Here is a 12,640-nt window from a genome sequence, read left to right on the forward strand (position 1 = left end):
AACACTGAGAGATGAAATGATGATTACACAAAGTGTGAAAAAAGTGTGTATTATAGCAATTACAATAGTGTTTGAGAAAGAATAGTAGTGTGAATGAGAGAGTAAATTAGTGTGAGAGTCTATAGTAGTGTGTGTAAGAGAGTATAGTAGTGTGTGTGAGAGTACAGTAGTGTAAATGATAGCACAGTAGTGTTTGTGCATGGGTATGACTTTTGTCTATAAGAGTATAGTTGTGCATGTGTGCGAGTATGTTATAAGTGAGAGCAAGTATGGTTTACTTCTCAAACGACCTCCCATACGCGTCCATGTGTGTCATTGTTACACTGCAGTTTTCCCACCACAGTAATAACCAAAGGTATTTGTGCAAGCATGTTAACTTTACTTTCCCACATCAACGTATCTGACTTTGTTTCATAATCGCTGCATTGGTCTGTCCCTGACTTGTCTTTATCCTTACAATTGTTTTCTTAATGTTTCATCCCTATCAAACTTGTATTCTATTCTTCTCCTGTGTGTGCGTGCATGTGTCTAGTCAAGAGGGCACAGACTAAGTCTTGGAGTTCTGCTCTTCTCATTTAGAGTAGAGGTAAGATCGGGCCTTAAAAAAAAAAACAGCCAGACCAGACCCAGGCCTGTGGACATTCAACCCCAACCACGAGCCCCAAAAATTAGTTTTACAGAGCCCGCAGCAATCCCAAGATTTCATATTTTATTTGTGAGGATTCAAGAGGAAGATAGGTGGTTTATGATAACAAATGAAAGCCTGTTATCTGTTATGAAATCTAACGTAAACAAGACTGTATAAATATTTACATCTTTTCAATTTCTGCGTTTGCAGAGGTTATATTAACCCATTCAGTGCCAAACGTTTCTCTATTTTTTTGCCATTTTTGAGGCCTACTGTAAGTTTAGCTCTGTAGCTATATATGCACAGGACACATTAAAATAAAGCTTGAACCCTCATCATTCATTAGAAAAAAACTATGCTTCTAGCTTTTACCATTTTTGGTAAATAACAGTTGAACGTTTCTTTGAAATACTCGTTTCCAAGAGAGCTTCTGAGAAAGACAGCTATTTGTAAAATGATGCATTTGAAACAGAACTTTGACTTTTTTTTTTTATTAATTATTGATATGTCCAATATCTAAACAATGCTTTCCATAAACACAAGGGCACTTTGCTTGCAAAAATAACATTTTATTGCAAGAACACTGAACTTATGCATAAACGGTGTTTTCAGCCCTTGATGTTTTCGTTAAAGGTATCACATGATTCAGGTCATGGTGATCTGCCAGGACCATGACGAAGGAACTTTGTCATTTTTATTAGAAAGAATAAAGATGTGAAGCGAACAGTCTGCTCATGTATCTTGACATTTCTCAACACGCTGTTCGTACTCGGCTGCAGGGTCTGTGCATATGAGCTGCCTCCACACTTTCATACAGGAAGCAAATCTCGGCACGATTAGTGTTGACAAAGATTTGACTAAAGTCACTCCTGCTAACTAGATGTGATTTTTCTAACTGAAAACATTCCCAGAAAGTTGATATTTACCGAAGAGCTGTACCAATTACTTTAGAATAGTTTAAAAACGAACATACTTTTATGTTTTGGAAACAAGGTACAATGATTCTCGTAACGTATTCACACGTTATGGCACTGAATGAGTTACTGGACAATTTTCCACCATTGCCGGATTTTTAAGAGTTGACGGGAAAATTTAATTATTTGATTTGATTTTATAATTTCTTAAAATTATATTTTTTGAAAATAGGGCCACAAACCACAGCAGCATCAACATCTTAACATCCTTGAAAGGGCGGTGTTTGATAATTACTGCGTGGTACAAAAAAACTCATCCAGTGGAAAAAAAACTTTGATTTGAATACTAGGTAAAAATAAATGAACTATCATACCAATGTTTTTTATCATTATTATTATTATTACTATTATTATTTTAAAGGTGGAGAAATCTGTATTTTTACACAGTGGAGTCCCTACTTAGATCAGCGCGATGTTTGTCCAGACTCCTGCCTCCATGCTGCGTCGTGTAGCACTAGCTCTTGCTCGTACCAGACAACATGGTGCCATTTAGTGGTCAATTATTACACATTGGGGCTTTAAGAATCTAGCCCGGCACTTTTTGAGAGAGGCAGAGAGACGAAGAAGAAAAATTACGGATAGATAATTGATAGAGACAGGAAGGAGTTCTTTGAATTGACATTGCAAGAGTTTAGTACAGTAGAGTACGTGTTGTGTTGAGGGGGCTTTTTTGCGGTCTCTCATTGCCAAAACGACTCACAGCACTGTGTTGTTATAGGGTTGCTCTAAGGTCTTAACAACTTAAAATAGCCTTAAATTTGATAACTGCAAATTAGGGCATTGAAAAGGTCTTACATTTTGTCTACAAGTCTTAAATTTAAACCTCAAATGCCTTAATCGTACCCTGTCTTATCTGTGTGATAGAGCTATTAACTGTAATAAGTAAACTAATAAAAGTAAAGAACGTTGTGTCATAAAATTTCAATTTTTTTCCGACTTCATCGATCTGTGAAAGATAAATGCAATGCGTGCCGGAAAATCCAGATTTCCACTTTTTCGAAAATGCAGCACTGTCGTCGTGATTGAGTGATTTCAAGTTTAACTGAAATCTGGCTGGACAAGACAATGAGTATGAGGGGTCGCCCAAACCTCCATCACGGGGTTGCCCGGCTGACATCTGGAACCCGTCGACCTGAACATAATGATTGACATTTTAGCCCCAACATGGCCGAAATAAGGGTCTGGTGGGGCTCAAACTCAGGCTTGGACTTATGATCTTACCTCTAGTTCAGAGCACAAATGAGCTTGTGCCTTTTCGTGAGTTGCTGTGACTGACAAGCGCTCATGTTCTAAGTCACACCCTCTGCTTGTATGACGCCAAATCACACAAGTCAGCTGTAGTCATTACAAAACGTTTCAACTGTGTCACTCAATGTTTTCTTTTCCCTTCAGACTCCACCAACAGTGACTCTGCAAAATCCAAGGTAAATTGCCTCAATGGTTCCTCTTGTCACATACTTATTCATTTGTGAAACTTGGAGCAAGCATAGATTGTATGGGTCACTTGGCCTCACATCTTAAGCCTTTTCAACCCATGTTGTGAATTGTCCATTTTGAAAACCGCGTTTAAAGATTCACTCACCATCGGAACACCTAATGCCATAGTTTCAACGATCACAATCTAGGTTGTGTCTTCATATCAAATTTATTTGTAAAACATTTTTCAGGAAATACATTACCATTCAAAGTGCTGTATAAACACAATAAGTGCACAGTAAAATCCCCTCCCTCATCACCGCCCAACAACCTGAACGACGTAATACAGACACACAATGGTTAAAATACAGTAAAAATAATACAGACAGTAATATAGATAAAATGTGATTATGACAGAGCACAGACTAAACAAGTGAGGTAAGGGAACTGAGGGAGGGTTATCCACACTTATTTGGATGGCAGCAGATGGCCTCAAGATTTCAACAGTCAAACCACACCCTACCATCATGAACCTCCAAAATGAAGAAACACTGACATAAAAAAATATATAAAAAACTGTTGAACAAAACATAAAAATGGGAAGTAAAAAATATTAAGTTAAACACATCAAAGCTAAATAGAAAATGATCAGTTAAGAGCAATGTTAAAAAGTGGGTCTTGAGCCTCCTCTAAAGAATATCAAGGGTCTCTGCAGACCTGATGTCCTCCGGCAAACCTTTCCATAAGTGAGGACCAAAGTGGCCAATGCTGCTTCACCATAGTTTTTGGTCCTCACCCTTCGAATAGTCAACAAACTTCTGCCAGAAGACCTCAGAAACTAAGAAGGCTGATATAATAAAAGCAAATCAGACAGATAGAATGTTCCAAAAACCATTAAGACATTTAAAAACTAGTAAAAGAACCTTAAAATTGATCCTGAAACACACAGGGAGCCAATGGAGTGATTTTAAAACTGGTGTAATGTGATCCATCATGTCTTGTACACTCATAAAAGACTGAGCTGTCAACTGAACACTACTTGATGGTGTGTTTGCTATGATGGTAAGGGAATATGAAGTCCCTACATGCAGACTTGAACTTTTTGGTGAAGGATAGCAAAATCTAAATGAATCCCTTGTCGAAAGAAATGTACATTTTCAATTCCCAAGTGTGCACTTCCTAGCCGAAGAAACTAACCTCAGAGAAGTGGAAGAAAATGAATGAGCAGACTGTAAGTCAATAAGAAAACAAACTAAAAAATTCATAATCATGTCTCTACATTAATGTGATGATCGCACCAGGGATTCATGAAAACCACATTGCGCCTAAAAAAATAAACAGTCTTGAATTATGCTCAAGGTTTAAAAAAAAAAAAAAAAAGAAAGTTGTATCCCTTCACGGGAAGATAGGTGGTGTATTTAAATTTACTAGTTCATATTAACTGCCACTTTGTTGTATATGTGTAGCAGATTAGTGGGGGGGGGGGGGGTCATATGATTGTTTGGATACATAATTGATTTAAAAATTAATCTCAAGAGACTGGAAACGAAAACTGCAATGTTCAAAGAAAACCAGAAACAAACAAACCTAGCGTGGAGGAATGAAGTGAGAATAACCCGACCAAGTCTGCTGATCAAATGTTTACTTGACATTTTTATGAATTGTCCCGTGAAAGTTTGTCCCGCCTTCCTGAGCACCACATCAGTTTTGTGATTGCATTATCAGGAGATGAGATGAAAAAACTTCATCAATATGAAGGGGGCTACATGTCAAATTCTTTGTATTATTTATTTGTCAATGCTATTTAAATTGACGCACTCAAGTACTCAATCAAATTGGAATCATGTGCAGGTTTACTAGTAATCACATTAGTAATCACATTAGTAATAATAATTACATACTAATACTAATCTACAAAAGGGAATTATGAAAGCAGGACAATAAGAATGAATTAAGGGTAATGGTTAGAGAGAAAGATAGTAATATAAAAGGTCGGACTCAGCTACTACACAACAAAAGTGAAGAACAACCCAATTGTCTATACCTGAGTTTTTTAGAAGCTCCCAAGCAAAGCTATTTGAGATTAGGGACATTAACCTCAAGGACCCAATTTCTGATCTGCAAAATTGACACTCTGGACTGGCTTGGTTTGTGCGTCATTTGAGTAAAGATTAACTAGAAAAAATATGCAGTTCAGCAAAAGTGATAGTTCTTGAAAAATAAGAAACCCTCACCGTCATTGCATTTGAGCTTGAAATCCTTAAGTCCACTGGTTGACTGCAATGCGTGCGTGATACAGTGTCTGTACAGTCTTGGCAAGCAACCTGGCTTGCCTTTCAAACCTTGCAGCTTACTGGGAATCATTGTTGGTGCCCGGAAAACAACGATTTTCAAGTGGGGTGTTAAGGTTTAGTGTTGATGAACTCATATAGGGGCAGGAACTGTAAAACAAAGATTAGTAACTCAGAAGAGCTTGGCCATATCAGATCAATAGAATATCGGATAAATTGAAGACCAGCCACAAGTGGTTAGCACAATTCTTTATCACCACTTGGTGGGAACAAGGGGCCCCACCCCCGCCATTTTTCTTTTTACAGGGTGTGGAACAGCCAGTTTAAATTATTTTGGTACTTCTTAAAAGGGAGCTTATTGTGATTAAATTCACCAATATCTGACCAATAAGATCCTACAAAAAATGGACATTGAAAGAAGCCTAACTAAGGATAATCATTTGCAAAAGTTGAGACTTTCAGTTACTCAGTAAACTTCTCAAACCAAATATCAAGGATGCACGATAACCCCTCAAGTGAACCCCATGAAAAAGAAAATAACACGGATGAGGAAATAGGCGAAAGAGACATGGTAAAGCAGTGCTTCTCAATTATTTGCTGTCACGCTCCCTCTTAGAAGAAGAAAACCCTCTCGCGCCTCCGTTTTGCCTGTCTTCCATGGGGTTACTAGAGTGTTTGCTCCACTTAATACATACACTTCATACTCGATGCTTATACGCTGTGCTATATAAACAGTGTGGAGGCCAAGTTTAGATAAAACACTGCTCCCTAGTCTAGTGGCGCTGCAATTCTACTTGATTAAATGAGAAAGAAATAATTCCCAGAGGGCATACACGTTCACACCGTACGTGAAAAACCCTTTCATGTCATATTTGATCAAAAAAACTAATATATATCAGCACTTCTTGTTCGAGGGCGGGCGTGACAGAAAATATTCGAGAAGCACTGCAATAATCTAACTTTTTACATCTGATTTAGGGTTCCTGGGGGTCAAAGAAGGACCTCAGCGCCAAGGACTTCCTGACTCTGTCCATCATGTCAGCTGTGACAGGCCGCAAACGCCGAAAGCGCCACAACGCTCGGCGGGTGGGCAGTAGCACCGACGACGACTCTGAGCATGAGCCCATCAAGGCGGAGGAAGAAGAGGAGGAGGAAGAGGAAGAGGTGGGAGGCAGCTGCGCTCCCCACGCGGAGGAAGAAGAGGATGAAGATGAGGAGGTGGAAGAGGAAGTGAAGGAAGAAGAGGCGGCAAAAGGTGGCAAGGAGGAGGGAGAAGCCGGAGGAAGGGCAGATGCCCGCTCCATCGTGTCTGGCTACTCCACGCTGTCCACGTTGGGCCGCAGCCTGGGTGCCGAGGACGCCGACGACGAGCACAGCGAGCTGGTGAGCGAGACGGACAATGAGAGCGGCTTTGCTTCACGGGAGCGCCCCAGGAAAGGGCCGCCTCCCCCGCTGCCTCCCAAACCCGCGGCTGTGCAGCAGAGAGCCGGCAACGACGGCGGCGCCGGCTTACGCTCCACCACACCATCATCAACGTCATCACACAGAGCGCATTCGCGCCCGTCCTTCAACTCGCACAAGCTCATCCATTGCGACACCCTCGCACGCAAGAAGCTCCGAAGCGACAAAATGAAGGCTCGCTCCATGGACCATCTGGAGATCGCTGCCTCCGCCACGGAGGAGGGTGGCCAGGGCGACACCCCAAGGTCGAGGAGGCACACTTCATCAGGGAGCAGCCAGGAGAATTTCCGCCCTTCCTCAGGCAGGCTTGCCAGACCATCGCCATCCATCGCCCCTGCGAGCAAATCTCTGGCGGAGCAGGTACGCACCCGCCTTCTGGGCTCGGCAGAAGACCTTCGAAACGTAGGCATGCGGAAGCCGCTGTCCCCCGAAAGCCGCCGCAAGAGGCGTGCATGGCGCCGACACACGGTTGTGGCGTCGCCAACCGAGACGAGCGGCGAAAAGCGGCCCCCGCTGGCCGTCTCGGAGTTCCCGATCTCGCCCGACGGCCCCAGAGAGGTCGACGGCGGTCGGAGGGGATCTGCTGACCGCCAGCCGCCTCCATCCAGGTTTCACCAATTCCTGTGAGCAGGTTCAGACTGAAAGTACTGTATTTTCCGGACTATAAGATGCACTTAAAACCCCAATTTGGCCAGAAATTTGTAAGTGCGCCTTATATACCGCGGAATACGGTGGATAAGATTGGAAATGCATTACTGTTCCTGGATTTATGGTAATAGTATTAGAGCAACGATTGTTCCGATCTATCAATCAATTGCTGACCTAAATTGCAAAAAAATGTATGCAATGGGAATTGAACCCAAGGAAATGCATTAGGCTTTATCTCATTATAACACTATTTTACTCATGGTACCAGAAACACAGATTTGCATAGTACATTCTGATTGTTCAAACAGTGTCTCCACTCCTTACCTGTTTGTCAATAACCACTCAGTTTAACATGTTTGTGTATGTTAAAGAGCTTGTACAGTATTTTGTTGAAAGACTGATGCATGATGCATTCTGATAGGTTAAACAATCTCCATATCGTCACCAATGGATGTGAAAGAATGGAGAAAACAAGGTTGTTTAACGAAATACGATACAAGCTTTTTTTTACGTTTACTAGAGGTAAGATCTTGGGCCCGGGCCAGGTTTGGGCGTAAAATGGAACTCATTAAGTCAGGTTGGGCCGGGCTTCTCCCACTTGCACTTCAGCGCTGCACTCCGGTGCAGAGGTGTGCACTTCGGCGCTGAAGTGTGCGTTTCAGCGCACTACGTACTTAGGCTTAAGCGCGCACTTGCAAGGACTTTTGGTTTACTTTGGGTTCGGTCCCTCAAAACAAGTTAATCGGGTGGGCTCAGGCTGGTTCTGGCTTTTATACCCACGGGCGGCATCATGTCTGGCTGAATTTTCTTGGGCCCAATCTTACATCGAACATACACATACATATTAAACCGAGATTTATTTACACACCGGTGAAGAAGTGTTTACCCTATCAGAATGCACTTCGCAGATTAGTGGTGAGGCACTATAAAAATGCTTTTTGTATGTCATCTGTACCACTGGTGGTCTAGTGGTAATATGTTAACGCGCTCAGCGTACCTACTCGGGTTCAGTTTCCAATTGCGTACAATATATTGTGATTTGAGTTAGCGGCACATATTAATGCATTGCTTTAATATGTACCCCTACACACAGAAGCTCTTACTGTACTCTCAATTTAACGCGCCTTATGTATAAAAAAATGTACGACAAAAACTATTTGGTGGGATGCGCATTACAATCCGGTGCGCCTTATATTTCGGAAAATACTGTAAATTCTCCCTCCCTCCTGTTACAATCAATAGGACACCACTGCGGGGCCACAACGGCACCAAGGCATCTAAACTCTTGGGCTAGCCTTAGCCCCCGCCCTTCCAGCTGCGGGTCGGCGCACTGGCTTGTTCAATTGTTTTTTAATCCATGTCCACTGCCAAAGCTTTTTCATTTGATGACTTCCTGTAAATGTGTATTTCTGTAGGTTGGAGATGCACTTTGACCTCATGTGCCCCCTCAGACACTTACACACAAAAGTTTTGGGTCGCTTCTCAACTTGTTTCTATACTAAATGGCCATTGATCCAATGGTAGGAAAAATAACAACAAATAACTACACGAAATACCAAAAGTAACAAAAGGACATAAAGTTAGGGCTTCTGTGATATTTGCTATTGATATCCCACTGACAGTGGTGGAAAACCTTTTGTGTACCACAGACTCGTTTAACGTCTCTTCATATTCTCATTGCCCCGCCTAGTAATCACATTAGTAATAATAGCAGTAATAACAAAGTTTTATTAACATGAAGTGGAAATCCACTGCAACTACTTGACCATTAGGGATCTAGATGACATAGGAAAAGGCATTGTAGTAGAGCCTTATGGGAAAAGGTTCAGACAAAACAATGTTGTACAGCGTGGCACCATTTTTTTTCTGTGTGGCCGATGTCGGGCGACCCACGGCCAGGTACTGTACCGCGTCACAGTGGTCGTTGACGACTGCCGCACCAGGGCCCCAGTTTTGAGACCCGTTTCTTCAAAAACACTGTCTAGTTAGTTTTATGATTGTTTGTTAATACAACAACTATGCTTCTGTTACCATTCCAACACCATACCATTACATACAATGCTTTTCATTTCGTACCGTTGAACATCACAGTAAAACAAATAGAACTGAACCAGCAAAAAGTTGCCAAAAGTCTAAGAAAGCCATAAAACGTTTTTTAAACACACAGTTTGCGCAGAATGGGAATAAAAAAATCCCAGTTTTTAAAATGGACATCCTAAAAAACAATTTTGTATAACACTGGCATAAATGACTTGACGTTATTCACATTGGAGACTATTTGTAGCTCCCTATTTGCTTTAGGATCACACATTCAAGATTCCTCTAAGTTACAAGCTAAATATATTGAAAATATCAGCACTGCACAAGATCCACATTCGGAATCTAAAAAGAAAACTTTTAACGTCTCGATGACTTCACTCTTAGCATTGATGGCGGCCCAAGACTTTTGCTCAGTCTCCCCTTGTCTCTTATTACACAAATTTCCCCTGGGAAACGGTGCTTTTTTTATATGAATATTGTTGTTATTGGGAGAGAGGAATCGATCTCAAACCTTTTCACTCAACCGTGTTCGCTTTCTTCCTGTTTTGAGTTGTATCATTTGTACAAAGCCTTATTGCTAAGTTGTATATATATATATATATATATATATATATATATATGAGTTTTGTTTTTAACCTTAATGATGATGATAATAATAATACTTGTTTTAATGGTTTACAAACATTTCCCTCTCCAGGCATTATACTTGAAACGGTCCCTTAATATATTGTTTTCTATATATAAATATACAGTATTACTTGTTGTGGTTTGATGTCACATCTTACAAATGCCTTTTTGTTTCAGAGTAGTACATTTTTGGGATTTTAAATAAAAAGAATTGCATCACTATGTCAATCCTTCCCTTAGCCATTTCCAGGACATGTGACCTCACAACTACTTTGCAATTGACCAAGTGCCTCCTTTCTGGAATGTTCCTCAGTGCTCGGCTGGTTGTTTATCTCTTCTTCCTTCTCCAGCTTGCCTCCAAAGACGTGTTTAATCAATTCATAAGGAGAAAAAAAGACAAAAAATAGTACACTATGCACTCCCATGTGGTGTCAACTAAGAAGTGTCGCTGATGTGTCCTATGTACATACTTAATATGTAACATAATGTCTCTCGTGTGTACATTTTCGAATGGCTTATGAGTATGACTCCGCTTAGCTTATTATATATGATGTAAATAAACAGACGTATGTTTAAAAACAATGTTTTTGTGTGAATTTGTAAGTAGCGCCCTCCAATGGAGCACAGGTGAGCAACCACTCAATGGATATTGCGGTAGGGGTGTGCGCGATACTGGGAATTTCGGTATCGATTTGTTTCAAGTAAATACTTGGTAGTATTGATCGACTCATGATTGAACCCTTCCCTTGAGTTAATTTATAGTTACGATAAACAACATTTTAGGCACTGAAAACGTTTAATTGTTTTTCGAATAACTACAAGCAACAGACTGCTGTCACAGTCTTGTTCCACGGACAGACTGAGGAGTTTATTTCTCCCTCACGCCATGAGGTTCTTTAACTCCATCCGGGGGAGTAAAAGCCCACATGAAACCCCACCCCCACATTTGCATATTACCCTATTTTTATTACAGTGTGTATTTTCATCAACAACAGTGACACATTTAAGTTTTTTGGGGGGTTGCAGCTCGTTGTTCTCTGTAGAGTAGACTTTTTTTCATGTGTTTATGTAAATTTGCCACAGTAGTGAATTACTTTTTTGGGGAAAAAAAAGTTACACCTGTGCCATACAGTGCGTGCGTAGATATAGTCCTCTCTTTTACGAGGCAGGCAAGATGCAGCAGCAGGCCAAGTAGGGAGAAGTGCTGAAAGTGACTGTCAGTCACAAACAGGCTTAAACATAGAGAGTGGCTGACAGCACTGGGTGAGAGAGAAGGCCTGGGCTTGAAGCGGTAAACGAGGAAATTGGTGGAGTGGTGACACATCGGTCCCAGGACAATAGTTTCGATCCGCAGTAAGTACTTGCATAATATCAATATTTATCTTGATCCACCCATATTATGTAGTACAGTAATCTCTTCCGCGTCTACGAGCGGTGATGATCCGAACCATCCGGGTCCTTCCAAAGCACTACTATTCAATCTAAGACTTAAAATATACTCACGTTGACTAAAAATACCTCCGGTTATGTAAATCGACCCCAATGTTTTATTAATTTCTTGTTCTACAAATGTCAACGCACTACATTGATTTAGATTGTATAACTTAGGGTGAAGAATTATATTATGCCCAGTATTTTAATTATTTACGCGATTAAAGGTGAATAATTCACTCGTCTATTGAGTTGAACCCAAATATCTTCCCTTAAAAATAATCCGGGCTGACGTTACCTTTAACGCACAGGAGTAACTATTAGGGTTCTATGACAACGTTGTTTTTAATGCAAACCAATTTGAGCCCATAACAGTTTGACACAAGATTTCTTTCCATTGTAATAGAATTCCAAAAGATTGATTTTCATATTCATTTTTCTTTAGAATGCGCTGGGCTGACTCCACTAGCAGATCTGTCGTTTTGGAGTAAACGAAGCCGGAAGTTGATACACATCCCTGAATTTGAGCGGATATACGTCTTGAGATTTTACACAGTTAACATGAAAATGTTCACGTTTGAATAATGTCATTTTCAATATAGCTTTGAACGTGTGAGGGTTTTATATAAAACTGAAGTTTGTAATTTTTTATTTTTTTTTCCTCTGGTGCACTAGCAAGTAACGATCCAAATGACCGCTTTCCTCCCCCTTTCAGCCATGTATCTTGGGAGTGAGTTGGGAAATTTAAGTTGCATTCTACTTTGCTGCCATCTAGTGGAATGTAAGCAATTGCCTTTTTGGAGACAAAGACCGACGTCTTATGGCATTGTTCAATTTTGCAATAAGGGGGGGCAGATCAATCCAAATATCAACATTATCGATACTAAGCAAGTATTTGGATCAGAGAGGTTAGTTTTCGTCCTACACCAATTTCTTCATAACACAGATTTTCTATGTACATAGTGCAGCTCTTCTCTGCCACCTAGCACACTTGCTATGTTTAAGCCTCAGACCTGACTGACAGGCGCACTTTTAGCACCTCTCCCTACCTGGCCTGCTGCTGCATTCTGTCTGCTATGCATATGAGGGGCAAATCCGTGCGCCTGCGCCCACTAGAAGCTAAA

General features: G+C 40.8%; 1 protein-coding gene across 9 annotated transcripts in view; it reads left to right on the top strand.

The window, feature by feature from the left end:
- The window catches only part of arhgap23a (Rho GTPase activating protein 23a), a 94,331-nt gene extending 83,677 nt beyond the window's left edge, over positions 1 to 10,654 (top strand). For all 9 annotated transcript variants that reach the window (XM_088331508.1, XM_088331526.1, XM_088331492.1 and 6 more), the window contains 2 exons: positions 2,995 to 3,026; positions 6,288 to 10,654. In XM_088331508.1, coding sequence (XP_088187634.1) covers positions 2,995 to 3,026; positions 6,288 to 7,397 — 1,142 coding nt within the window. In that variant the 3' untranslated portion in view covers positions 7,398 to 10,654. The remainder of the gene's footprint in view (positions 1 to 2,994; positions 3,027 to 6,287) is intronic.
- Positions 10,655 to 12,640: the final 1,986 nt, after the last annotated feature.

Source organism: Urocampus carinirostris, chromosome 1, assembly GCF_059441175.1.
Source record: "Urocampus carinirostris isolate Australia breed hairy pipefish chromosome 1, RoL_Ucar_1.0, whole genome shotgun sequence".
NCBI lineage: Eukaryota > Metazoa > Chordata > Actinopteri > Syngnathiformes > Syngnathidae > Urocampus > Urocampus carinirostris.